General features: G+C 44.3%; 1 protein-coding gene across 3 annotated transcripts; it reads left to right on the top strand.

The window, feature by feature from the left end:
* The first annotated feature begins 721 nt into the window (after positions 1-721).
* COPS3 (COP9 signalosome subunit 3) lies at positions 722-26,855 on the top strand. 3 transcript variants are annotated; one of them, XM_070394693.1, is made up of 12 exons: positions 722-858; positions 3,423-3,552; positions 6,225-6,337; positions 6,427-6,476; positions 8,253-8,345; positions 11,112-11,291; positions 15,119-15,259; positions 17,424-17,597; positions 20,914-21,000; positions 25,079-25,192; positions 26,101-26,181; positions 26,535-26,855. In XM_070394693.1, exons 1-12 carry the CDS (start codon positions 804-806, stop codon positions 26,586-26,588), a joined length of 1,272 nt encoding a protein of 423 aa, XP_070250794.1. In that variant the 5' UTR covers positions 722-803; the 3' UTR covers positions 26,589-26,855. The 3 variants fall into 3 exon arrangements, with proteins under 3 accessions (XP_070250794.1, XP_070250795.1, XP_070250796.1); XM_070394694.1 differs by lacking the exon at positions 15,119-15,259; XM_070394695.1 differs by lacking the exon at positions 722-858 and having other exon boundaries at positions 3,534-3,552; positions 6,280-6,337.

The following is a 26,855-nucleotide window of genomic DNA, read 5'->3' as shown; positions in this document are numbered from 1 at the left end:
GAAGACTGACTATATTTGGATGACGAAGTTCTTTTAACAGAGAAATTTCCCGAATTGCTGTTCTAGGAACCCCTTCCTCTTCACTTTCCAATCTGATTTTCTTCATGGCTACTGTTTGACCTGTAGTTTTGTGTCTACCCTTACACACAACTCCATAGTACCGTCTCCAATTTTCTCTATTTTGGTATAGTCATCCATCGTCAGTCAATAGCTATGGCTACCACGCCCGCGTCGCTCTGTCCTTAACTTCCCAGGTCCGGCTGAAGCTAAGTGCCTCAACAGGTATCGTGAATGAACACATGATTCTAAAAGTGTTTTAGGTGGCGAGGTCATTGTCAGAACTTCACGGGTGAGCGAAGCAAGACAGCACAGCGTGTCCCAGCACCTGCACAGGCACGGCCGCTGCGCGGGGGGGGGGGGGGGGGGGGGGGGGCGGGTGCGCACCGCGGCGGCGCCTGCTCTCCTCACCGAAGGCTCGGGGAGAGCGGCCACTCGCCCGCCCAGCGCGATGCCGGCGCCGGGGGTCGCGGGCTAGCGCCTTCCCCTGACCACCGCCCCTTAAACAGGAGGGGGGTTCCCCGGCGAGCACCCCCGAGGAAAGGAGAAGAGCTCCACCGCCCGCTCCGCGAAGCAGCAGGACTGTTCCCCAGGAAACAGTCACTAGTTCCCAGGCCGAGATCTCGCGGGGCTTGAGCTGCGGAAGTGACGTGGCCGCTGCCTGGCCTTCCGGCGGCTCCCGGCGCCCACCCCAGAGCGAGGCTCCTTCCCGCGCGGGCCGCTCGCTCCTCGGAGCCCGGGGGAACATGGCCTCGGCCCTGGAGCAGTTCGTCAACAGCGTCCGGCAGCTCTCGGCGCAAGGTGAGGCCCGGCGGCCCGCAGCCCCCGCCGCTCGTCCGAGCCGGGGCCCGGGGCTGGGCTCGCGGCTGCGGCGCGTAGGCCCGGACGGGATCGGCGCGGCCGAGCGGGAGCCGCCCCTCGCGCGCTGGGCTCCCGGCCTCCCGTCCTCCCGTCCTCCCGGCCCGGGGCCTCCGGGACCTCCCGCTCCCCCCGCCCGCACCCCCGGACGCCCCTTCCACCCGGCGCTGCGCTTGACACTTGGGGGCGGTGACTTCCGTTGGCCGCCTGCGCGGGCGCCCGTTGGCCCCGGCAGCCTCGCTCGCCCGCGGTGATTGGTGCCCTGGCGCCCGGCCCGCGGCGCCCGGGGAGCCCGTCCTGGGAGCCCGGGCTGCAGGCCCCGCGGCCGGCCGGCGCCCCGAGCCCCCGCGCCCGTGTTCGCCCTCGGAGGCGGACGAATTAATTTTCGTGCTTTCGGGTTCATTCATCTCATCACTTGATGGACCCTGGGCTCTGAATTAAGTAGTTCGCTGCTGGCTGGGAAGGCCCCTGTCACCCGCCCGTGTCTTCATCTGGAGATAAAGTCAGTCCGCATCCCACGGGGCTGCAGGGCTGAGAGGAGCGAGGGAAGGCGCCCGTCCTTGGGGCGCAGTGACTCGTGCTCGTGGGGTGTAAGTTCGGGGCGCCGCGCGGCCGTGGGCAAGTCCCCTTCGGGGCCAGTCTCCCCACTTCCCTCCGCCCGCTGCTGCCGGAAGGCCCCCCTGTGCAGCAGGGAGAGGGCAGAGCGCAGGGCTTCTGTGTGTTTACAGACGTTAGGCTCGCAGGTGAGGCACAGGCTTTGAGTCTGGGAATGAAGACACCGCCATTCGTCAGGGCCCTGACACTCCGTTTCTGTTTTCGGGGCCGCAGCGCGTAGAAGGTTGGGTTGGGAGCCTGCCTCGTTCACTCCGTGTACAGGCCACTGCCTTCCTCTGGCCGTGGAGCCTCCAGAGGCATCACTCACCCGAAGCTCTGCCCGCATGCTCCGTGCACGGCGCCACTCAGGAGCAGCCTGCCGGGCGGAGACGGAGGACAGAGGACGCTGCTGCTGCCGCCCTCCCCGCGTGCACCGCCCCGCGGTGCACCGGTGCATGTGGATGAGGGTCTACTTTCTCTGCTCTCGTTCAGAATTTCTTAACATGGAGCTTAAATGAAGGGATAGAGGACATTTCGCTGCCACATCTCTAGCTGGGCTCATTGCAGTGTGCCTGTGACACTTAAACTTACTGTGGACTCTCCCCTGCAGTAGTTGACTCTCCTGATTTCATAATGGCCCAGCTTTTAAGTCTCAACTCAGCATTGATTATTTAATGGACTGAAATGCTTATTTCTGGGTGTTTTAAATCATTGTAAACTTATTTCAAGTAGTGGGTTTAAAAGGGGGCGATCATTTTATTGGAAGATGATGCTGCGTATTCATACAGACCAGTGAGGTCTTTAATAAAGGGATAGTGAGTCGGTCTTTCCCAGTTCAACTTGTATTATTGTCTTGAAAAATGATACCTAATAGATCATGGAAAGACAGCTAGTGAGGTTTGAGAGTATCTATGGTATGTCCGTTATTAGAATAACCTGTTAAAATTGGTAAGCTAGTTCAGAATACCAATTTGGGCCTAATTAGATTCTATACTTTTGTTGTTACAACATTGTGATATAAGAGAAAGAAAAATGGGTCTTAGATTCATCAAGCTGCTTGTTGATTGATTGGCTGCATAAAAACTGTATTATTAAGCTGGAGAAGGGACTCTCTTCACCTGAGTTTATGCTGAATTACCTACTCTCATGTGATGGGGAGCGGACAGATAGCCAACCAAGTTAGCCTCAGGAAAGGAGGGTGGGTGAGGGTCCAGGGAAGACCAGGCAGACTGTAGAGCAGAGTGTGAGGCAGGTAGAGGAGGACATGGGGGAGAAGCGTGAAGGGAGGAACGCTCAGCGCAGAGAAAAGCAGGTGAGGCACAAAGGTGAGAGGATAGGGAGTGTTGATTGACTTTTGAGCTTGTCATGACCAAAGACGAGGTGTGTGAAGGGAAGTAGCAGGACACAAGGCTGGGGAGGCACAGAGACCAGTCACTGGGCTGAAGCACTAGGGTGATTTGATTGAATTTTTCATTTAGAAAGACCACACAGGTACCAGTGTGAGAGATGGGCTGGAGGGACCAGTGGGCATTGAGAAGGGTTATGATGTAGTTTAGATAAGAAATAAGGATATGAATTAAGTCAGGGAGAGCGAAAGGAAGTAAAAGGAAATCGTCTTTGGTGACATTTGGATACAGAGAGGGAGCAGGGAGTGGTAGTGATCGTGTGTGTACTTTTCTGGCTTGGGAGCCAGAGGAAGGAATGGAGGGAATGGAGAAACTTTCAGGGGGCAGAGGGATGTGGGCATCTAGTTCTTTCACTCCTCTGACCCTTCTCGGTCCTCATCTGAAATGAAGGTGATACGAGGAATAATCTTCAGGTATTTCTTGCTCTGGGGTATGAAGTCTGGTTATCCTACCTTTGGTTTGGTTAGCACTGTAACTGAATGACATAGTGTTATTCCTGTTTTTCAGGGCAGATGACTCAGCTTTGTGAGCTGATCAACAAGAGCGGGGAACTCCTTGCAAAGAACTTATCCCATCTGGACACTGTGCTTGGGGCTCTGGATGTACAGGAGCACTCCTTGGGCGTCCTTGCTGTTTTGTAAGGGACATCTTCTCTGATGGTTTTGTGCTTTCTGAAACTGAACACTGTGCACTTTCTGACTTTATTTTTTGGTGCAGGAAGTAAGCCACGTAAACAACATGGAGCTCTTTTGCACAACTAGCGGCATGTCATAGTAGTTACGTTTCACTTATCCCTGCTAATCGTTTTTAACTCTTGTTTATATTTATACACATTTTGAAGTTTATTTTAAAAAATGAATGGCCATCCCACTTGTGGGCACTAGAGTTTGCATTTATCTGAATATTTTATTTATGTAGTCCCTTGGATCACCCACATTTCCTAGCTTGGAATAAAGGAGGAAGAGTGATGAAGCATGGCATGGCGGTGTGTATTGAGTACAATTACCAATGCCCAGAAGCAACATTGCTTTGAATTCTCTTCAACTTTTTATTAAATATATATTTTTACTGATTTCAGAGAGGGGGAGAAACATTAATGAGGAGAGAGAATCATCGATCGGCTGCCTCCTGCACACTCCCCACCAGGGATCCAGCCCACAACCTGGACATGTGCCCTGACCGGGAATCTAACCATGGCCTCCTGGTTCATAGGTTGACACTCAGCCACTGAGCCACATCAGCTAACAGGTTTAAGCTGTTTGAGATCAAGTTAAATAGACCTGTTTTAATTGGGTTCCTTGTAACTCTGGGTACCTTACAGTAGAATTACTTTTCTCTTGATGTTTTAGTATTAAAATTGGGAAGTTAAGGTTGTCATGAAAGTTGTAATAACATAAATAAACTGAGAAGAACTAAGAGAGTCTGGCTTTACTTGGACTGGGATTCCTGAGACAAAGGTAGGGTCAAGAATAGAGTTTAGAGAAAAAACAGAATGAAAAGGTCTAGAGCAGGGGTGGAGATCCTTTTTTCTGCCAAGGGCTATTTGGATATTTATAACATTTGTGGGCCATACAAAATTATCAACTTAAAAATTAGCCTGCTGTATTTGGTCAAACATTTAACTCATCCCTAATGCCTTGGCAGGGCCAGACCAAATGATTTCATGGGCTGGATGTTCCCCACCCCTGGTCTAGAGCTTTGCTCTGCAGTATAGTAGCCACTAGCCACATCTATGTAAATTAGTTTTAAAAAGTTAAAGATTCAGTTCCTCAGTTGCACTACCCACATTTTTGCGGAAAGCTCTGTGGGATGCGCAGGCTAGGAAAGGCTTCCACTGTCTGTGTTCGCGATTAAAAGGACAGCGTGCATGCTATACCTTTTTTATTCATTGGGGCTTCCCCCCCTTTTTAGCATGCATGTTTTATACACACAAATTCACATGTATGTACGGGGTGGGAAAAGTAGAGCTACAGCTGTGAGTACACAAAACAGTTTCTTCTTGTATTTAAGTAAAAGAAAACCTGCCCTGGCCTTGTTTCTGAGTACCCCGGATTTGAATTACGTTCTTCCATTATTAGGTATGGGGTCCCAAGTTTCATGTTTTTATTTATAAAATGGAAATGACAATGCCTTATTAATTTATTGTAAAGCCCTGATGAAATTGATTCAGACATACTTGATAATGGGGAAGGAAGTACAGTGACAGATAATGAACTGGATAGAAGTATAAAATGAAAGATTTTAGAGAAATTGTGAATAGGCAAAACTATCCATTTCTTTTTTCTTGAAATTAGTTTCAACAGTTCCATTTTTTTACTAAAAAGAAGAGCTTGAAGTTTACTTGTAAGCAGTGCCTTAGTAGTGGTAGCTTATGTGATTTCTTCCCCCAAATCTATCTTCGAACCTTCTGTCTCTGCTCCACCCCCCCCCCCCCCCAGAGTGTTTATCATGGGCAATTGAAAGGCACCGTCTGCCAAGGGCATCAGGATGGATCATCTGAGTCCTCCCTCTTCCCAGCACCTCCAGTTCTTCCCGTCCTGCTCCTCAGCTAGTGCTTTCTCCCAGATATGGACCCCAGCATCGCCCATCCTGGCCGTAGCCTTCTGTGGTCCACAGCTCTGCTTCCTTGTCCGCTCAGCCTGTTCTCTTCAGGGCAGGAAAGGCAACAGCTGGCTTTTAAACTGAGTCAATAGTCCTGACCACATTGGAACTGAAAAGAAAAATATTTTCTTAAACTTTTGGTTATAAGTTTATATTGAGTTCCTTCACAAATACTAGGAAGACCTGATATTTGGCCCCATTTAATGGAATTTTTCTTTTTTTTTTTTAAATATATTTTTCATTGATTTCAGAGAGGAAGGAAGAGGGAGAGAGAAACATCCATGATGAGAGAGAATCATGGATGGCTGCCTCCTGCAAGTCCCCCACTGGGGATCGAGCCCACAACCCGGACATGTGCCCTTGACCGGAATCAAACCTGGGACCTTTCAGTTCACAGGCCAACACTCTATCCACTGAGCCAAACCAGCTAGGGCTGGAATTTTTCTTTTTAAAAGCTGTTCTTTTCTAAGCATATTTTTCTTTCTTTTTTAAAAAATCTATGTTGTGTCTTGTTTGTGCAAAAAAACAAACCAACAAACAAAAACAGGCCAGGAAAATCTCATAAATCCTGTTTCTTAATTTTTAAAAATACCGAGACACATTTAATTCACAGAGCATTGGAGGTAGGATGGATTTCTGACCTCAGTTGCTTCTACATTTTTACCCCGTGAAATATCAAGATAAATTGATTTTTTCCCTTTATTCCAGATTTGTGAAGTTTTCTATGCCCAGTGTTCCTGACTTCGAAACATTATTCTCACAGGTTCAGCTTTTTATCAGTACTTGTAACGGGGAGCACATTCGATATGCAACAGACACGTGTAAGCTAAACTGCATTTTGCTATTTTCCATTGAATGTATTTTGCCTGTCTAGTCATTTATATTTTTAATATTTTGTTATTGTATCTAGTTGCTGGGCTTTGCCATCAGCTAACAAATGCCCTTATGGAAAGAAAACAGGTAAGCAATGTTATCCAAGTGTTTGTAGTTCTGTTATAGGGACCCCATACTAGGTGGGGTCCCTCAGCCTGGCTTGTGCCCTCTCGCAATCTGGGACCCCATGGGGGATGTCACACTGCCGGTTTCAGCCCGATCCCCTCAGGCCAGGCCAAGGGACCCCACTGGTGCATGCACCGGGCCTCTAGTATGCATATAAGATCTTTGGTTAATCTCTTCCTGTCCTCCTCCCTCCCCCCTTTCCCTCTGAGATTCATCAGTCTGTTCCATGTTTCCATGCCTGTGCGTTATGCGTCTGCCCCCTGCTGGTCAGTGTGTGTCATAGCGAACGGTCACGTAGGCTTTTATATAGATAGATAGATAGATATCTAACTTAGACAATAACTAATTTGTTAAGGTTCCAGGTTAGTACTAACAGTCCTACCACTTAGATGTAGGTGGTCGCTTCAAGTACTCATAGCGTTTGCAGTAAGGACAGCTAGTCCCTCCGCAGGTGTAGACTCCAGTGCAGGGAGGCCAGCCTTGGAGGCTGCAGCCAGTGGTAATGGTTTTGGAGCTCCCATTCTAGTGTCCTTTGCATGATAATATGCTGGGTTTTGTTTGCTAAAACTTTTTAAACTTTTAATTGTAACATAATTTTAGCTTTATAAAGAGTTGCAAGAATAATGTAAACAATTCCCATATACCATGCACCCAGATTCTCCAGATATTAATATCTTACCACAGTTGCTTATTCTTTTCTCTCTCTTTTTTCCTGAGCCATTGGAAAGTAAATTGCAGATAGGATGGCCCTTGAGTGTTGCCTAAAATATAGGACATTGTCTTATATAACCACAATACAAAGATCAGCATCAGGAGATGAACATTGATATAATTCTTTAACAAATATACTGACCTTACTCCCATTTTGCCAGTTCTTTATTAATTTATTTACAACAAAAGAAAATCTCAGTTCGTGGGTTGTGCTACATTGTCACACACTTTTATTTCCTTTAATCTGGAACAGTTCTTTGGTCTTTCTTTAATTTTGTGATATTGACACAAGTTATAATTCAGGTGTTTCTCTTTTATTTAAAATTGAACTTCAAGACTAGTTGTTTGAAGGAGACTGAAACAGAAATAAGCGGTTGGTATTTTGTAGGAGGACTGAGTAAGTGGTGGTTTGAAAGAGAGGGTTAAAAACTGCCAGCAGCCTTTACTGAAAAACCATTTACAGTTATTCAGCACTTTAGTCACACCTCCTGTCCAGAGACTGGCTGTGCCTCACTGGAAGCTCAGCCTTGTTATTTATAATCAGGGCGGGAAAGGCCCCTTTATAACTGGCCGTATCAGCTTCAGGCGTAATTTATCATCAGGTACGAGACGATGTTGGAGAACGTTTCCAGGTGATGCCCGGCGACCCGAGGGGGAAATGTCAGCGTCTTTGAACACAGTTACATTTACTAAGCGTAGCTGGCATCTGTTTTAAATGATTTGTTTATTTAGATGTAAATATAATGAACTGTTGAGAAAGTAATGTTGCTTTTGATTATTTATCTTCATTGTAAAAAAGGCTGTATGGTTTTAAAAATGGTGCTAAATTACTCTAAATATCACAAGAACCAGCGTAAGAAAACATTTTCTGACTGAATTGGGACAGTCCTGAAAGAGTATGGAAACCTCATGTTGTCATTCAAAGGAACCTGTCAATTAGTGTTATTTTTTATTTGTAAGTGACAACCTAAGATCCAATGTGCTGCCATCTCTGAGAACTTATCTGAAAGATGTCATTTCTGACAGCCCCTGCGAGGAATTGGCATCCTCAAGCAAGCCATAGACAAGATGCAGATGAACACAAACCAGCTGACCTCAGTACATGCCGATCTCTGCCAGGTAAGCCGCAGTGTTAGACAGGGTCGGGGATGGAAGGTTGGTTGTAGGTTTGCTCAACATCAGATTGGATAAATGAGGGCAGTTTGGTGGAGACTGATATGTCCTAGCAGTTGGAATATACAGGTGCCTCTATCTATAGAAAGAGAATTCTCAACAGTTTTTGGATACAAACTATAGAACAGTGCTCAGCTAGTAGGCTTGGTAGAACAGAGTAATTAACGCTTGTGACATTTAAAAAATACCAAGTTATTTTCTTTTTTAAGGAATCTTGGAACCTGAGAATAAACACAGGTAACTTTACACCTTAAAATGTTATTTGTTTATTTTATTGCGCATGGTTCAAAATCCAGCAGGCAAAATGCAGTCTCCCTACCACCCTGCCTCACAGCCACCTCTCTCCCCAAAGGCAGCCATTGTTAGCAGTTTCTTGTTTATCCTTCCAAAGATATTTTATGAATGTACAAGCAAATATGTCTATTTTTTCTCTCTTTTTATTTAATCTTCACCGGAGGAAATGTTTTTGATTTTAGAGAAAGAGGAAGGGAGAGAGAGAAACATTGATGTGTAAGAGAAACATTGATAGGTTGTCTCCCATACACACCCAACCGGGGATAAACCTGTAACCTAGGTATGTGCCCTGACTGGGAATTGAACCTGCAGCCTTTCAGTGTACGAGTTAGTGCTCCAACCAACTGAGCCACCTGGCCAAGGCTGTCTCTTTTTTTATACAAATTGTAATAATTTGTATGAATAAGTATATACAGTACATTGCTTTTTGCTTTTTCCCCCCTTGCTTTTTTCTACTTAATGTATCTATATTTTGTTGTTTTGTTTTGTTTTTGTTAATTCTCACCCAAGGATATTTTTCCATTGATTTTTAGGGAGAATGGAAGAGAGAGGGAAAGACAGAGAGAAACATCGATGTGAAAGAGACACATCGATTGGTTGCCTCCTGCACGAGCCCTGACCAGGGCCCAGGCCGGAGAGGAGCCTACAACCAAGGTATGTGCCCTTGACCGGAATTAAACCCAGGACCCTTTGATCTGCAGGCCACTGAGCCAAACCGGTTAGGGCAATGTATCTTTTTTTTTTTTAATATGGTTTTTTATTATTGATTTGAGAGGGAGAGGGAGAGAGAGAAAAACATCGATGTAAGAGGATAACATCAATAGGCTGCCTCCTGCACACCCCCTATTGGGATGGATCCCTTAACGGGTATATGCCTTGACCAGGAATTGAACCAGCAACCTTTCAGAGCATGGGACAACTCTCAATCAACAGCCACACCCGCCAGGGCTCTACTTAATGTATCTTAGAGATGGTTCCATATCAGTGGTTTATAGCTGCAGAGTATTTTCTTTTTTTTTCCCAAGCAGGCCCCATGGGGATTTTTTTTTTTAATATATTTTATTGATTTTTTACAGAGAGGAAGGGAGAGGGATAGAGAGTTAGAAACATCGATGAGAGAGAAACATCGATCAGCCGCCTCCTGCACATCCCCCACCGGGGATGTGCCCGCAACCCAGGTACATGCCCCTGACCGGAATCGAACCTGGGACCCTTCAGTCCGCAGGCCGACGCTCTATCCACTGAGCCAAACCGGTTTCGGCTGCAGAGTATTTCATAATACGGGTTTAACCAGTCCCTATACAGTATTGAGATTACTTCCTTAATGAATAACATGGTTTGTGGATTATTTTAATCACATGTTCTAGTTTCAGTGAAGGTGTGCTTTTCCCATTTTTTCTTTCTTTTTATCTTTTAAGAAACGTTTGTGATTGGTGTTTAAAATACATAAAGTGCTCTAGTAGTAAGTGAACAGCTAGCTCAGGGGGTTGGTACCTTGTGTACACCTGGGCCACATCACCCACATGCAGGACGTTGCCATGTACTTGCATAATTTCTTACACTTATGTAAAGGATTTAGAAATTGAAAAAGTATAATTAAAGAAAAAACTTCCATTTTTAATCATAGCATGCTGATCTATTTCTATGTGATTAGTTTGTGCATCTGTAAACAGAATGGTTACTAAGTGAATTGTTAGCTGAACTTTAATTCATTTGTGGAGTACTGAATCTCATGGTTGGTTCATCTTTTATAAAGAAGTGCTATTTTTGCCCTAACTGGTTTGGCTTAGTGGATAGAGCGTCAGCCTGCGGACTCAAGGGTCCCGGGTTCGATTCCGGTCAAGGGCATGTACCTTGGTTGTGGGCACATACCCAGTAGGAAGTGTGCAAGAGGCAGCTGATCGATGTTTCTCTCTCATCGATGTTTCTCTCTCATCGATGTTTCTAACTCTCTATCCTTCTCCCTTCCTCTTTGTAAAAAACCAATAAAATATATATTTTTTAAAGTGCTATTTTAGCCCTGCTGGTGTGGCTCAGTGGTTGAGCGTTGACCTGTGAACCGGGAGTCAGGGTTCAATTCCCGGTCAGGGCACATGCCCAGGTTGCTGGCTCATAGGGGGCGTGCAGGAGTCCATCGATCAGTGATTGTCTCATCATTGATATCTCTCTCTCCCTCTCCCTCCCTCTCTGAAATCAATAAAAACATATATTTTAAAAAACAACAACAAATGCTACTTTATTCTGAATGCTTAAGAAAGCAGAGTAATATGTTGGTATGCAGACTCTTTTAATAAGTTAAATGTGAAAATGTAAAACAATATTTTCTTGAACTTTTTGGAGTCTATGAATTTGCTGCTTCTGCTAAAGCTTGCCAGAGTACAATTAAAGTGATAATTTAATACAAATACTTTTTCACAGCTTTGTTTGCTGGCAAAATGCTTTAAGCCTGCCCTTCCATATCTTGACGTGGACATGATGGATATTTGTAAAGAGAATGGAGCCTACGATGCAAAGCACTTTTTATGTTACTATTATTATGGAGGCATGATCTATACCGGGCTGAAGAACTTCGAAAGAGCACTCTACTTTTATGAGCAGGTAATCTCATCTCTAAGTGGGTGTTTTGAACTTGTGTGGTCCAAGTGCCCGCCTGGAGCAGATTGATTTCGGGCTCTGAGTACCAGGTGGAGGTCCTGTCACACACCGCTTCTCAGTGACCATGTGGACTAAGCATGTCAAACTCAAAGGCTAACACAGGCCAAATAAACAAGTTGTTAGTGTATGTGGCTGCAAAAAAAAAATAAAAGCTTCAATTTTCATAGAAACGGAGGTTTATTTCGATAGACATGCTGAATACAAAGGGCTGAAATAAATGAGTCATCATTAACATAAGATAATAGAACATGTTAATAAAAATTAATATTTTGTCTTGAACATTAACTTACCAGACACTGAATAACTGCACAAATTAATAAGCGTAACACAAACCTATTTTTCTTGTTCTCCGAAAGCGAAATATTTCCTGTTGCGCACACCCAACAAGTCAGTACAAGACTAATGACATGGCCATTGGCTGCTAAAATATTCGCTGCTGGTATTAGTGGAGAGAAATGGTGCGCCTGCGCGTAAGGCACGTGAGGGAAATGAATGCAACATGATTATGTATAGTAATCACTCATTAGCGAACGTTGTAGTTCGTTATTAATAAGTATGTATAACAGGATATTGTAAAAATTATGTTACAAAATTTTTCTTTAAACGTTTCTTACATACCATTATATTGGCTGGGCCTCAAAAATATTCGTGTGGCCCGCATGCAGCCTGTGGGCTGCGAGTTTGACGTGGTTGGTGCCCATGGTGGTGGTTTGCTCCTTCAGTTGAAGGCCATTGGCTGGAGGGAGGAGCATTGCTGGTGGGGTCTGATCCGGGCTTTGCCACTGATACCGTCTAATCTGGCTTCCGTTGTAAACGTCTCCACCTGCATCGCTTCCTTTGCATGTAGGTAAGAGTTTGAACTGGATGATCTTTGAAGTGTCTTGTTCTAAAACCATATGTGGTGCCTTAAGTTTTATTGTAATAAGTAAAATATTCTCTTGGTTGAAACCAAAGGCTAATAAGTATGCACAGTGGGAAATCCCCGCCCCTGTGTCTGTGTCTGTAATGGCCACTGGCGTGTGTAGTGTGACACCGCACAGCTTGGTGCAATCGTCTAGAGAGGTTTCCTTAGAGTCTGAGAGGGAGAATGCAGTGCAGGGGGGCAAGAGTAGGTGTCCAGCTCCGAGTACACGAAACAGTTTATTCTTGTATTATTACTTATTAATTATTGTATTAACTTCTACATGAACTGTAAACATATTTTTGCCCCATCCTGTATTGGCTAATTCTAGTATTTTAAGATGTTTATTAGATGTCAATTAGTTCTTATTTTATTCATAGCACATATTAAAATAATAAAGGATATTTAAACCTTCAAGGAGCTTACCATTGAGCTGAAATACTAACATTTAAATACACACGCACACATCTGTGACTGAGCATTGCCTCCGTGAGTAGGGGTTGACAAGTACCACCAAGAGAACCTAGGGAAGGGTCACCAGAAGGCAGGTAAAATCTTCTCCAAGAGTACACAGTCAAAAATTTCCGTTCTGCCCAGCCTTGTGGCCCAGTGGTTGAGGGTTGACCCATGAACCAGGTCTCGGTTGGATTCCCAGTCAGGTCACATGCCTGGGTTATGGGCTTATTCCCCAGTGTGGGGCTTGCAGGAGGAATTCAGTTCTTCAGAAAATTATAAACACACTTCATAGCCACTGAATGCATTATCATTGTACAGCCCAGTATAAGTGATTAGCATACTGGTCTAGAAATATCAAGATTATAGGCAATGTACTTAGAAAAATATTTCCATCAAATAGTTAAAATATTAAAAACAAACTTTTTTTTTTTTTTTTTACAGAGAGGAAGGGAGAGGGATAGAGAGTTAGAAACATCGATGAGAGAGAAATCAACCAGCTGCCTCCTGCACACCCTCTACTGGGGATGTGCCGGCAACCAAGGTACATGCCCTTGACCAGAATCGAATCTGGGACCCTTCAGTTCACAGGCCGACGCTCTAGCCACTGAGCCAAACCGATTAGGGCCAAACTTTTTATATTTATAGGTGGAAGCCTTTTACCTGAAAATATAGTTATTCCCTGATTAACCCTAAGGACAAGCATTGTTTAGTATTAGTCTACTCCACACCACTGTGTGTGTGTTTTTTGTTGTTGTAAGTCCTCACCCGAAGATATTTTTTTCATTGATTTTTAGAGAGAGTGGAAGGGAGGGGGAGAGACAGCGAAAGAAACATGGATAGAGAGACACATCCATTGGTTGCCTCCTAGGGCCAGGGATCCTTTGAGCCTGCAGCTGAGGTACGTGCCCTTGACTGGGATCAACCTGAGATCTTTCAGGCTGCAGGCCAACGCTCTATCCACTGAGCCAAAGCGAATAGGGTAAGCCACTGTATTTTAATAATATGTATGCCATTATGGATGGTATTAGTACCTTAATTTCAGAAGGTGATACCGATTATTTTACTGCTTCAAAAAAATTCCAAAAGAAGGACGTACATATTGAAAAGAATTCAGTATAGCATTGTATAAAGCAAAAAGTGAAAGCATCTTCATCTCCTCATACTGCACCACAGACTGGCCCAGGTAGCTGACTAGTCCTCGATGGATAGAACTGAGAGTTGATTCTGTTCTTTCACTGCGAAACAGGTTGCAGTGGGGGTCGTACTTGTATTCTCGTGTGCTGAGGTGACTGTTTCTGTAGATAATCTCAAAGAAGTGCCTCTTGGGCTCAATGGTTTGAGTTTTGATGTGAAATATTGGGTTGATTGGGTGTGATAGTTTTCAGTTCTTACCTTCACAAATCCAAGAGAGAAAGTGAAAAGGCAGCCGCAGAACGGGAGAAATATTTGCAGATCATGTTTCTAAGGGACTTTCATCCAGAATATACAGAGACCTCTTAACAAATCAACAGTAAAAACAAAAATTTCTAAATGGACAATGGACTTGCATAGACATTTCTCCAAAGTTATACAAATGACCAATAAGCACATGAAAAGATACTCGTCAACATTAGTCATCAAGGAAATACAGATCAAAAGCATTCTGAGACACCAATTCATACTTGCTAGGGTGACTGCATTAAAAAGACACCAATAATGATAAATGTTAGTGAGGTGTGGAGGATTTGGAACCCTCACAGTTGCCAGTGGAATTATAAAATGGCACAGTCGCTTTGAAAAAAGAATTGGGAATTCCTCCAATGTTAAACATAGAGTTACCGTGTGATCCTAGGAATATATACCCAAGAGAAATGAAGACAAATGTCCACACAAAAACGTGTACTCAAGTGTTCATAGCATCATTATTTACAGTGGCCAAAGGTAGAGACACCCGAATGCCATCAGCTGAGGAGTGAATAAACACAATGTCAGACACCCATGCAATGGAATATCACCCAACCATAAAATGGAATAAGGTATCAACATGGATGAACCTTCGCAAGTGAAGCCAGTCACTAAAGGCCACATATTTATGATGCCACATTAGGCAAATCCATAGAAACATAAATAGAATAGTGATTGTCTGGGCCTGAGGGGAGGAGAGAATGGGGCGTTGCTGCTAATGGATATGGGGCTCCTTTTGTGATGGGATGAAATGTTCTGAAGTTAGGTAGTGGTGAATATACTAAAACCACTGAATCGTATACTCTAAGAGGGAAAATGTTTATGTGAATTGTATCTCAATAAAGATGTTATAAAGAAAATGGGACATTGAATGTAAGTATTGTTTTATAATTCAAGCGATACCTGTAGTTGATTGTTCTTCCCTGCTGCGGTGTGCTGTCTTCACATTCAATGTTCTTCTCTTGCTCAGGCTATAACTACCCCTGCTATGGCGGTCAGTCATATCATGTTGGAATCATATAAAAAGTATATTCTAGTTTCTTTGATATTACTTGGAAAAGTACAACAGCTACCAAAATATACATCTCAAATTGTGGGTAGATTCATTAAGGTGAGTTTTTAAAATAAAACTGATTTCTTAAGTCCTTAAGGAAATGGAAAGATACATGATTGTATAATTTTATTTTTTACTGATTCAGTTCTCCCACCAGCTTCAATTTAGCGGACATTTGTTAACTGTCTGCAGGGAGCCTGGAGCAGCAGTTCTGGTAGAACCCCTGACATCACTCCTGTTCATACACCTTCTGATCACCGATGGGAGCAGCATGTTTCTCAGGAACCTGTTTTCAGACTTAGAGCTGTAGATGTTTGAGCTCCAATAAGGGTTGATTGTTTTTTCTTCATTACAATTTAGTGAAATGCTGGAAAAGCAATGCTGACTTATTGAGCTCTCAATTGGCACGTGCTGGGAGATCGTGTGAAGACCACGGTTCTGCTCACGAACTTGTGTGTTCCTTGAGAACCCAGCTTTGGGACCACATTAAAAATAAATTAACTCTTTTTAAAAATATTTTGAAATAGGTGCTCATGATTTTAAAAAATTTGAACAGCCCTGGCTGGTGTGTTTCAGTGGTTGAGCATCAACCCATGAGCCAGAAGGTCAGGGTTTGATTCCTGGTCAGGGCACATGCCCAGGTTGCAGGTTTGATCCCCAGTTGGGGGTGTGCAGGAGGCTACTGATCAATAATTCATCATTGATGTTTCTCTCTCTTTTTCCCTTCTCTCTGAAATCAATAAAAACACATTTTAAAAAATGGAACAATTTAAAAGATTGTGAGGTGACAATCTTTTTTTAACACAGTCCTCACCCAAGGATATTTTTTCCATTGACTTGTAGAAAGAGTGGAACGAAGGAAGGGGAGAGAGAGAGAGATGAATATTGATGTGTGAAAGACACATTGATTGATTGCTTCCCACACGCGCCTCTACTGGGGCTGGGGAACCTGCCACCAAAGTACATGCCCTTGACTGGGAATCGAACCCGAGATCCTGATCACTGAGCAAAACCGGCCGGGGCAGGTCACAGTCATTTTAATAACAGTTTTACCCTGTTTGTCCCCGTACAAAAGGCAGATCAGGGTGTCAGTTTGAAAGTCTTCCTGGTGAGAAGATGCTTATGTGGTCTTGAAGAGAGCCCGTGCTCTCCACCTGAGGGCCTGTCGTGCTTCTCAGGCTCTCGGCTGCCTGGTCACAGGCTGGTGGGTAAGAGATCCCGTGGAAGAAGGAGGCAGGATAGGGTTAGGGTTGCCATTCGCAGATCATTTTGGAGAACTCCCGTGGTTCCTTTAGGTGGCCCTGTTTTAGAAGGAATGCTTTGATTTTTTAAATTTTATTTTAAATATGCTTTTATTGATTTTAGAGAGGAAGAGGGAGGGAGAAAGAGAGAGAAACATCAGTGATGAGAGAGAATCATTGATCAGCTGCCTCCTGCACACCCCTTACTGGGATTTGAGCCCGCAACCCAGGCATGTGCCTGACCGGGAAGTGAACCATGACCTCCTGGTTCATGGGTTGACGCTCAACCACTGAGCCACGCTAGCTGGGCATGAATGCTTTTCTAAAGTGGCATAATTCCACACGCGTTAGTAGTTTATTTATGATGGTGTCATAACTGGTTGAAAAGACCACAAACTTTAAAAGTAGAAATATAGGTTTGAATCCAGTTTACGCCTGTGCTCATGACCACATTTTTTGGACCTCTGCCCAGTTCTCAAGGATAATGTGTGTGAGGTAAAATACCTAAAGCAGCTCAGGCTCTCAGGTCCTCCGCCACCATCAGTCGTCTTGCCCCTGCCTTCCTTCTTAGCTAAAGTAGCCGATTGTCCCATGGCACCTGGGGAGGTGTATGTGGGTGAATGAGACGTGAGAGAGAGTTGAGAATAATGAAAATTCTACCTTCTTTCTTCCCAATAGAAAAAGGAGCCACTGATAGGGGGGGAAAAAGATGTGTGTGTCTTTACCAAATGCAGTGCGCTTTCGCCTGCTGTGCAGTTATTTGTTCTGTACCACAAAGTTTTTTTATAATAAATTACTCCATAGTGAAAATTTATCCTTGGTCTTCACTGAGCATTTGTTGGGTAGGTTATAATTTGTTAGGTAACAATAAAGGGTATTGGATGTACTTGCTCAAAATACAGTGCCATGTTTTGTTTTGCTTCCTGAATAAATTTTACTTCTCTAACATTTTAATCTATGTTCCCCCTTTAAACCTTTAGCCTCTTAGTAATGCATACCACGAGTTAGCACAAGTATATTCAACCAATAACCCCTCAGAACTCCGAAACCTGGTGAATAAGCACAGCGAAACGTTTACTCGTGACAACAACATGGGGCTGGTGAAGCAGTGCTTGTCCTCTCTCTATAAGAAGAACATTCAGAGGCTGACCAAGGTGAGGCACGTGGCTCTCAGGCCAGTCCCGTCTCCCGGGGCGCTGCCCCCTCCTCTTTCCCTTCTCGATGCTGAAGAAGCAGGTGCAGGGGCACAGGGTATTTGAGATGAGGAACCGGTGGAGAGGAAGACGGGCGGGCGCTACGACTGCTTTGGGAGGCAGAGGAAGCTAGCCTGAGGGGTAAGCGTTCCGTGGGCAGCTGGGGGCTACACGGAACAACGCAGATGAAGTCCTCACGAGCAGCCTGGGCCGCTCAGGCTGTGCTGATGTGTTTGGACACACACTGTGACGTAATGGCCATTCAGGCCAGAGGTGAAGAAGCTGGGTGGTTGAACTCTAGAAGATAAGTCAGTTATATACTTTTGTTTTCAAAGTGATGGTTTTTGTATATAGAAAATTTTAAAAGAAAAATGAAATCCCATGTGAGCTAGGAAGGCATAACTGCAAGGAATAGGACACTGACTAAGAGCAGCTTAAAAAATAAGAGTATTGTTTTTTCCTTTTGAGAAGTAGTCTGGTCAGGCTGGTTCAGAACTGGTGAGAAGGTGCAGCTGTCTGTGTGTGTGCCCTCTGCCTTATGTCAGCAGCGGGTGATGGCGGAGAAGCAGAGGAACGGGAGAGAATAGGGTGTGTGTTGCTGGGAGGGCCAGGGCCCCAGGTGAAGCGGGGAGCAGAGGAGGATCTGACTGTGAGGGCCCAGAGGAGCTGGAGGGAAATGATGAGTCGGGCTGGTCATGGTCAGACCGCATGGAAAAGAGGGAGGGAGTTGAGGAGTGGCCACCGGACAAGGAAAGGAAGCACCCAAATACCAGAGAGTAGCTAGCTAACATGAGGAGGTCAACAGAGAATTTGTAGAAAGCTAATTTGTAAGAGGAAATAAAGAATGTGAAAGCCACTAAAAAAAAAAGATAAAAAACGAATATTAACTTGTCAGCCAGAGGAAAACCAACTTGACCCACATAGAAAAAAGACCGGGATCTAAGGGACTCAGAATAACAAGCAGCCTGCTTCTCCCCGCAACATCTCCTCTGGTCCGGGGGCCAACAGAACCACTCTAAGTAGATCCCTGTCTCACCAGCAGGAGGTGGGAGACCAGCACCCCATTTGTGACTAGTACTTGAGGTTTAAGTAAAAGAATCAAAATATTACCCAGGTTAAATGACAGTGTATTTTAAAAAAAATTTAAGTGCAGAAAGTTAAATAACAGTTAAATGAGGAATTAGAACTTAAACAATCTAGGAAGTAGGTATCGCTGCAAAAACCATCAGTTAACGGTGTGAAACAGTCAGCCCCAGTCCAGCCCTGGGAAGTAAGCTGGTAGTTTCTACTCTGGTTTGGATCAGATCAATCCAGAACATGAGTTTGACCACATGAACAGGAAGAGCCTCAGGTGGTCAGCCAGGGCCGGGGCTGTGGCTCAGTCTTGTATGTGCTGACTCATGGTTGATTGGGGTCCGCTGGGCTGAAAAGCACTGCCCAGGGGACATAGAGGAGGGACAGTGTCATTAAAGGATATGTCTAGTCAGAAGGTTAAGTCTTTGATGGTGGCTGTTAAACGTTTTGGCATTCTGTCCTTATGCCAGAATAACAGAAGGGGGAAACATCTAAGGTTTTTCTACCCAGCATGTCTCTCTCCTTTCGAAAGTCAAAAAATAAAAGCTTTGTAAGAAGTCTCAACAGGTAGACTGTCAGTGACAGGAGCCATGTCCCATAGCTCCTAGCTCACATGGGATTTCATTGTTTCCCTTTCTAGAACGCATCTAGGGACAGGTTATCACATGGAGGTTGAATCTACTCCATGTTAACATTTTGGTGGAAGTTTTTCTAGACTCCTCTTCTCCGTCTTCTGTCTATATGCCTATGTGGGAACTCCCAGTTAAGTGTGATTGGGATCGTATTCTTCATGCTGTTTTCTACTCTGCTTTTTTTGTTCAATATGTCTTAACCCTCTTTCTTCCCTGGCAACATAAGCCTCTATCACAGTACTGTGTCAGTAACAGTAGTCTATTGTACGGTGGATCGTAATTCATTCAATCAATCCTTGACTGATGGGCATTCCAGTGGCAGTTTCTAGTTATAAGATCATTGATAGTTCTATGTATTTACAAATGTTCACTTTTGAATTTTCCTTCGTGTTAAGCTACTTATGTACTTAAAATTAACAATTTTATTTTCTTAAGTGCTATTTTCCAAACTAAAGTATATGTAGATTTTTTTGGTCAAGAATTTTTAAGATCAGTTTTAACGTGTCCTGCTCTAAAAATGCCATTATTATAAATATTGCTGATTTTTCTTTGGGGAGGGGGGGCTCTTTTATTTATTTATTTATTTATTTATTTAATGTATTTTTATTGATTTCAGAGAGGAAGAGAAAGGGAGAGGGAGGGAGAGAGAGAGAGAGAGAGAGAGAGAGAAACATCAATGATGAGAGTCATTGATCAGCTGCCTCCTGCAGGCCACACACTGGGGATCCAGCCTGCAGCCTGGGCATGTGCCCTGACCGGGAATCGAGCTGTGACCTCCTGGTTCATAGGTCGATGCTCAACCACTGAGCCAGGCCAGCCGGGCAGGAGCTCTTTTAATTGGTTCTTGAAAGAGATAGTTTCATCATGTCCCAAGCAGAGCAGTGATAAACACTGGTTTTTGAAGGATTCATATTTATTTAGTCAGTAATAAGTTTACAATACGAAATTCAAAAGATAGAAAAATGCCCGTCCAGTTCATATATTCCAGCCTCCCCTTTTTCTTCACCCAGAGGCCACCCAGTGCTAGCAGTTCCCGGGGTACCAGATTGTCTGTGCATGTACAAGAGTGCTCTCTCTCCCACTCGCTCTCACACACATTGTTTCCCTTTCTTTTACATACATGTTAGGGTGCGCTGTTCTGCATCCTCTTTTATATTTAACAATGTACATATCTTGGATTCTTTTTTGATTCATAGAAAAGTCTCACTTCTTAGTTTTTGTTACAACTGCATTGTAGTGCGTTTATATAATTGTGCTGTGCTGTGCTGTTCTCTGCTGATGGACCTGTAGGTGGTTCCAGCCTTTTGCTGTTGCAGACAGTGCTGCAGTGATAACCGTGCACGCATGTCATTTCCGACACAGAGGCTGCACTTCTAGAAGTCATTGCTCTGGGAAAGTGGTGGCTAAAACCACTGGGCTCATCTGTGTCCAGTCCTCTTCACAACAAAAAGTCATTTTGTGCAGTAATGGAAAGCACTTGTTCAGTGATTGAGTAGAACTCTATACACATGGAATAAAATTTATTTTCTCAGTAGTTTCTACCTGTGATTAATTCTGCTTTTGAATTTCAGACCTTTTTAACACTATCGTTACAAGATATGGCAAGTCGTGTGCAATTATCTGGACCACAGGAGGCAGAAAAATATGTCCTGCACATGGTAAGTGTGCTTTCATTGTTAGAACTTATTAGTGGATTTCTGTGTTTGTGGAAGTAACAGGTGTTCATTATGGAAAATGTGAAAAAGGAGCAGGGGGTTGGGGAGCGTCCAAAGTCAACTTCTGTGGACATTTCGGTTTATTTCCTTAACGATCTGTGGGTTTCTCTGATCACAGTGATTACAGTGATTTATAGGGTGCACCCTGTTTGTGCTCATGTCCATTTTTGTAAACATTTAAAACACTCATGAAAATTTTTTTTCTTTATTGATTGATTGATTTCAGAGAGGAAGGGAGAGGGAGAGAGAGCTAGAAACATCAATGATGAGAGAGAATCATTGATCGGCTGCTTCCTGCACGCCCCCTACCAAGCCCGCAACCTGGGCATATGCCCTTGACCGGAATTGAACCTAGGACCCTTCAGTCCACAGGCCAATGCTCTATTCCCTGAGCCAAACAGGCTAGAGCAGGGGTGGGCAAACTTTTTGACTCGAGGGCCACAATGGGTTCTTAAACTGGACCGGAGGGCCGGAACAAAAGCATGGATGGAGTGTTTGTGTGAACTAATATAAATTCAAAGTAAACATCATTACATAAAAGGGTACGGTCTTTTTTTTTTTTTTTAGTTTTATTCATTTCAAATGGGTCGGATCCGGCCCGCGGGCCGTAGTTTGCCCACGGCTGGGCTAGAGCATCATGAAATATTGATGATATACAAAGAGGCATAAAGCAGTGTTACTCAACATACTGGTGCAGGATAAGGTCATGAACTTGTGCCCATATGGAGGTCAGGGCATTGCTTCCATCACCGGCACAGTCCTGCTCAGGGAGGCAGTGTGCTCAGTGACAGCACTGACTGCGGTCTCCCTCGAGCCCCTTCTGCACTTAGAATAGTGTTGCTATAAAGGGTGCTAGAACGGGCACTCCTATGCACAGCACCCAGCTTCAGAAATCAGATACTACCAGTATAGCTGACACCCCTGTTTATCACTTCCAGTTGTATCGCCCCACTCCATATGTGGATAAGCATCATTTAGTTGACTACATGGTAACCCACTGAGTTGATATACTGTAACCTACCTACTGCTTAGTTATGTAGATACATGGCTCTACCAGAACAGACCTGCCCTGGCCCAAGGCAGCCGGTCTGCAGGAAGCTAGCATCTGCATGTTCTGCTCTGACCTCCCCTGTGGCTCAGAAGCCTGCCACATCAGGATGAGGAGGAATACAACTGTTTTCCATTGGATAGTGGAGTTGTTTATTCCCATAGTCCAATTTGCAAATGTTTTGAGATTTTTTTCCCCTTCAAAACACACATCCCAAACAAAACTTGTCTGACTTAACCAACCTGGGAGTGTCTGCTAAGGGCACCTTGCTAATCCTGTGGGAAGCCACAGAGCCTCCCAGGGGTAAGAAGAAACACTTGGGTGGTGATGACCCAGCCAGGACATAGGCGTCAGCAAAATGCTTTGAGGGGTCAGAGAGGGGGACGGGTTTTGAACACTGCATAACCAACCCAGACACAGCCTGTCAGGCCTGGGGCCGCAGGGGGTGTTTTGTCTGCCAGTGGACATTTGGCAAAGCCTGAAGACATTTCTGGGTGCCCCCGCTAGGCTGTCCCTACTTGTGTCTAGTGAGTAGAGGCTAAGGATGCTCTTGAATGTCTTAAATGCATAGGAGAGCCACACAGCAAAGCATTTGCTGGCCCGAAGTGCCAGTACTGCCGAGCTTGGAAAAGCCTAGCCTGGGTGTTAGTCCATGAGGGCGTGATTTTGTTTAGAGAAGTTTGAAATTCAAAACAAAATTGCGGGGAAGATACAGAGATTTCCCATTACCCCCTGTCCCCACACAAGCACAGCCTCCCCCATTGTCATCATCCCTCACCAAAGTGGTGCATGTGTTACAGCAGAGGAGCCCACATGGACACACCATCGCCGCCCAGAGTCCAGGGTTTGCGTTGGGTTCACTCTTGTACATTCTGTGGGTTTGGACAGTGTGTAACTATACATACCCATCATTATGGTCTGACCCGGTAGTGTCCCGGCCCTACACGCCCTCTGCTCTGCCTGTGCATGTCCTCTTCTCCACCCCTGGCAGCCACTGACCTCACTCCCACAGCTTTGCCGTCTCCACAAGGGCCTCTGGTGGGACTCACACAGGGGCAGCCTTCCACTGGCTGCTTCCCTCAGGATCTGCATCGCAGGTCCCTCCTGCCTCTGCAGGGCTGACAGCTCATCTGTTTGTAGTGCTGAGCAACAGTCCATGGTCTGATATAGTCCAGTTTACTCATTTATCTTGGTTGCTTTCAAATATAAATAAAACTGCTGTAAACATCCTCGTACAGGTTTTTGTGTGGACATAAGCTTTTGACTCGCTTTAGTAAATACCAGAAAGTGTGATAGCTGGACCATATGGTCAGAGTGTCTAAATGCCATCGCCATACCAGGGCATCTAGCATTTCTCCTGTGTTATCTTCCAGGAGTTTCATAGTTTTGCATTGACCTTTAGGTCTGTGACCTGTAATTTCTGTGGAGGGTGTAGGTCTGTGTCTAGGTTCTTTCTCTGCATGTGGATGTGCAGTTGTTTTAGCTCCCTTTGTAGAAAAGGCTGACTTTGCTAACTACTTTGTTCTTTTCAAATCAGCACGGACATAGGAGTTTCTTCCCTTTTTCTTTTTTCTGTAACTAGTATAGCAAGCACTGGTTTGTGTGTTTTCTTTTTTGTATAAAGTAATAAAAACAAAAGATAGGCCACTGTGGTCTGCATGACATCAGTAAGCAAATGGTGATATCAGAGCAATGTGTACCCCAGTGTGTGTTGCCATAATTTGCAATTCGGCTTAACAGTGCACCCAATCTGTATTTGCATTTTGATAGTATTTAAGCTCTCTGTACAATGTTTTGCATGTATTTATATGGTTCTTAGGGGGAAAAAATGCTATAAACTGACAAATCTGAAATTCAAATATGTTGTTCCACTGAGACAGGAAGAGTAGGAGTTTGAAAAGATGGAAAAAAGGGATAATTTTTGGAACCAATAAAACTTGTTGCTGATGAGCAGAACTCAGTACTGCTGTGCACTGAGAATAAAGCCTGTACCCATTTGTGGAAAAACAAAAAGAAAAGGCTGGCTTTGCTTGATGGTATTGCCTTTGCTCCTCTGTCAAAGATCCAGTGACTGTGTTTATGTGGATCTATTTCTAGGCTCTTGATTCTGTCCCACTTATCTATTTGTCTTGATTACTGTAGCTTGATAATAAGTCTTAAAAGTCATGTAGTGTCTGTCTTCAGACTTCGTCCTCCTTTAATATTGTGTGGCTTTTCTGTGTCCTTTTATCTCTCCACATAAACTATCTCTCCACATCGTCAGTTTGTCCATATCTGTAAAATAACTGGCGGTGATTTTGATGGAGATTGCATTGAATCTATAGATCAAGTTGGGAAGAACTGACATCTTGATAATATCAAGTCTTTGTAGCCATGACCATGAAGTAGTTCTCAATTTATTTAGTTCTTTGATTGCCTTCATCAGATTTTTGTAGTTTTCCTCAGATAGACCTTACAGATGTTTTGTTGGATTTATTCCTAAGTATTTCATTTTGGGGGATAGGGACGCACATGTAAATGGTATTGCTTTAAATTTCAGGTTACACTCGTTCATTGCTGCTTTATACAAAAGCAGCTGCCTTCTGTGTATTACCCTTGAATCCTGCAGCCTTGCTATACTAGTAATTGCAGGAGTTTTGGTTGGTGGGGGTGATGCATGTACTAAATACCACTAAATTATACACTTTAAAATGGTTAATGACTTTTACCTCACATGTAAAATAAAATACAAATAAAACAATGTAAGGGCATGGATTTTTATGAGTGTATTAGTTTTACACCCCCTAGCATCTATAATGGTGCCTAGAACATTCTCAGAATTCAGTAAATACTTGTTGAAAAAAACAGTTGTGCTTAAAATACACATATAAATTTATGTATTTATTGCTTTCTGTGCTTTGCCCTGGTTATATTGAATCACTATAAATTCCCATAGTGTTCAGGTCTAAACTTCTTCCCTGATTTTTTTTATAGATAGAAGATGGTGAAATTTTTGCAAGTATTAATCAGAAGGATGGTATGGTCAGTTTCCATGATAACCCTGAGAAATATAACAACCCGGCCATGCTTCATAACATCGATCAGGAGGTAAGCATGAGCATCCGGTTTGGATTTTGGATTGGTGTTGAGATGCTGTGTTTGAAACACTGTCCCTGTGCTCCAGGATAATTTTAGTATAAATGCAGGTAGTTCCCAACGAGCTTCTAGGAGCACTTTAGTTCCTCGAAAGGTAATTACAAAATGGGCTGCTTCGCCTCTTCAGGATCATTGGTTATAAGTGAATGCCGGGGCAGAGTGCCCATGTCGCTCACCAGAGCCTGCTCTGCCTCCTCAGTCCTCTGAAGGGTCTTACAATCAGTGTGATTTTATCCACACTCAGCTGGCACCTATGAGGTAGAGTCTCGTTGCCATGGCCAAATGGATCCAGAGTTCCGGGTCGGGTCGGAGACCATCTGTGAGGAGTGGGTGGAGGGAGGAAGGCCGCCCCCACGCGCTGCTCTGAGTGCCGCTGGTCCTGCAGACGAGTCGGGGTTGTGTGGGTGGTCTGTGCTTCTCACCTCAGGTTAAGGCAGTGAAGTGAACAAAGCCTTACATCTCAAAAGCGTAAAAAGCAGACTTCGAGTTTTCAGTGTTTTCCCCACTTTGAATTGGAGATAAGGAACTGGGGAAGGACACTATGCATTGCTTGTTTTTTTTGGTAATTCATTTGATGGCAAATGTCACCTGACATGATTTATATTTACTTATCCTACTTAGTGTGCATGTTTTTAGGTTTTACTGCAAATGACAGTGTGTTTGATTAGGGGGTGCTTCTCTAGGTCCTACTCCTAGGACTGTATTAACTTTCTGAATTCAACAATTCTGACTCCAAAGCTTGTCTAGCTCCAGTGGTTTCAGGCCAAGGGATTGTGAACCTGTAGCACCCACGTTAACAGTCTAGGTTCCCATTGACCTACACCTGCATACTAACCGCCTGTACCACGTCCATCCCACAGATGCTGAAGTGCATAGAGCTGGACGAGCGGCTGAAGGCGATGGACCAGGAGATCACAGTGAACCCCCAGTTCGTGCAGAAGGTATTTGATGAGGGTTCCCCTCATTAACTAGAAGTGGGCCGGATGGAGAAGGAGGGTTGTTCCCACATGAGGACTGTGAACTCAGTTTCAGGCTAAAGGTTTACCTGCCGGGAGTTCTTGAAAACCTTCCTTAAAGTTCACAGAGACACTGTTGAGAGCATTTTCACACTACAGACTGCTTAGGGGATGCAGAGGGCGGTCCCTGGACGGGATTCCTCTCCATGCTCACGAGGGTCATGCTGTGCACAAAGAAACGGGGGGCCTGTCCTCTGGGAGGCCCACAGGTGCTTGTTGGGGCCGGTGGGAAACTTGGCAAGGGCCAGCGTAAATGCACTGCCTCCCTCTCCTTACAGAGCATGGGGTCACAAGAAGATGATTCTGGAAACAAGCCATCCAGTTATTCTTGAAACAAATGGCCATCCTGATTTAAACAAGAGGAACTATCACCACGGCCAGTAGCAACTATTAGAAGGGCAGCAGGGAGGACTACGCCTCTTTCACCTGGACATTAAGAAATTACATTTTGTTTTGACTTCTTCAGCCCTATGTGCTTTCAGAAAACCATTCTCTCTGCAAAGGGGAAAAAACAAACAAACTTTAAAGTCTGTTGTGGATTTATTTATCCTCAGATTAATGTTGTCATTGCATTAAATCTACCCTTTTGTTTTAAATTA

Source organism: Myotis yumanensis, unplaced genomic scaffold (genome assembly GCF_028538775.1).
Source record: "Myotis yumanensis isolate MYYU_CA2020_CCGP unplaced genomic scaffold, mMyoYum1.0.hap1 SCAF_16, whole genome shotgun sequence".
Taxonomy (NCBI): Eukaryota; Metazoa; Chordata; class Mammalia; order Chiroptera; family Vespertilionidae; genus Myotis; species Myotis yumanensis.
Note: the sequence above shows the minus strand (reverse complement) of the source record. Positions and strands in the feature narration are given on the sequence as shown.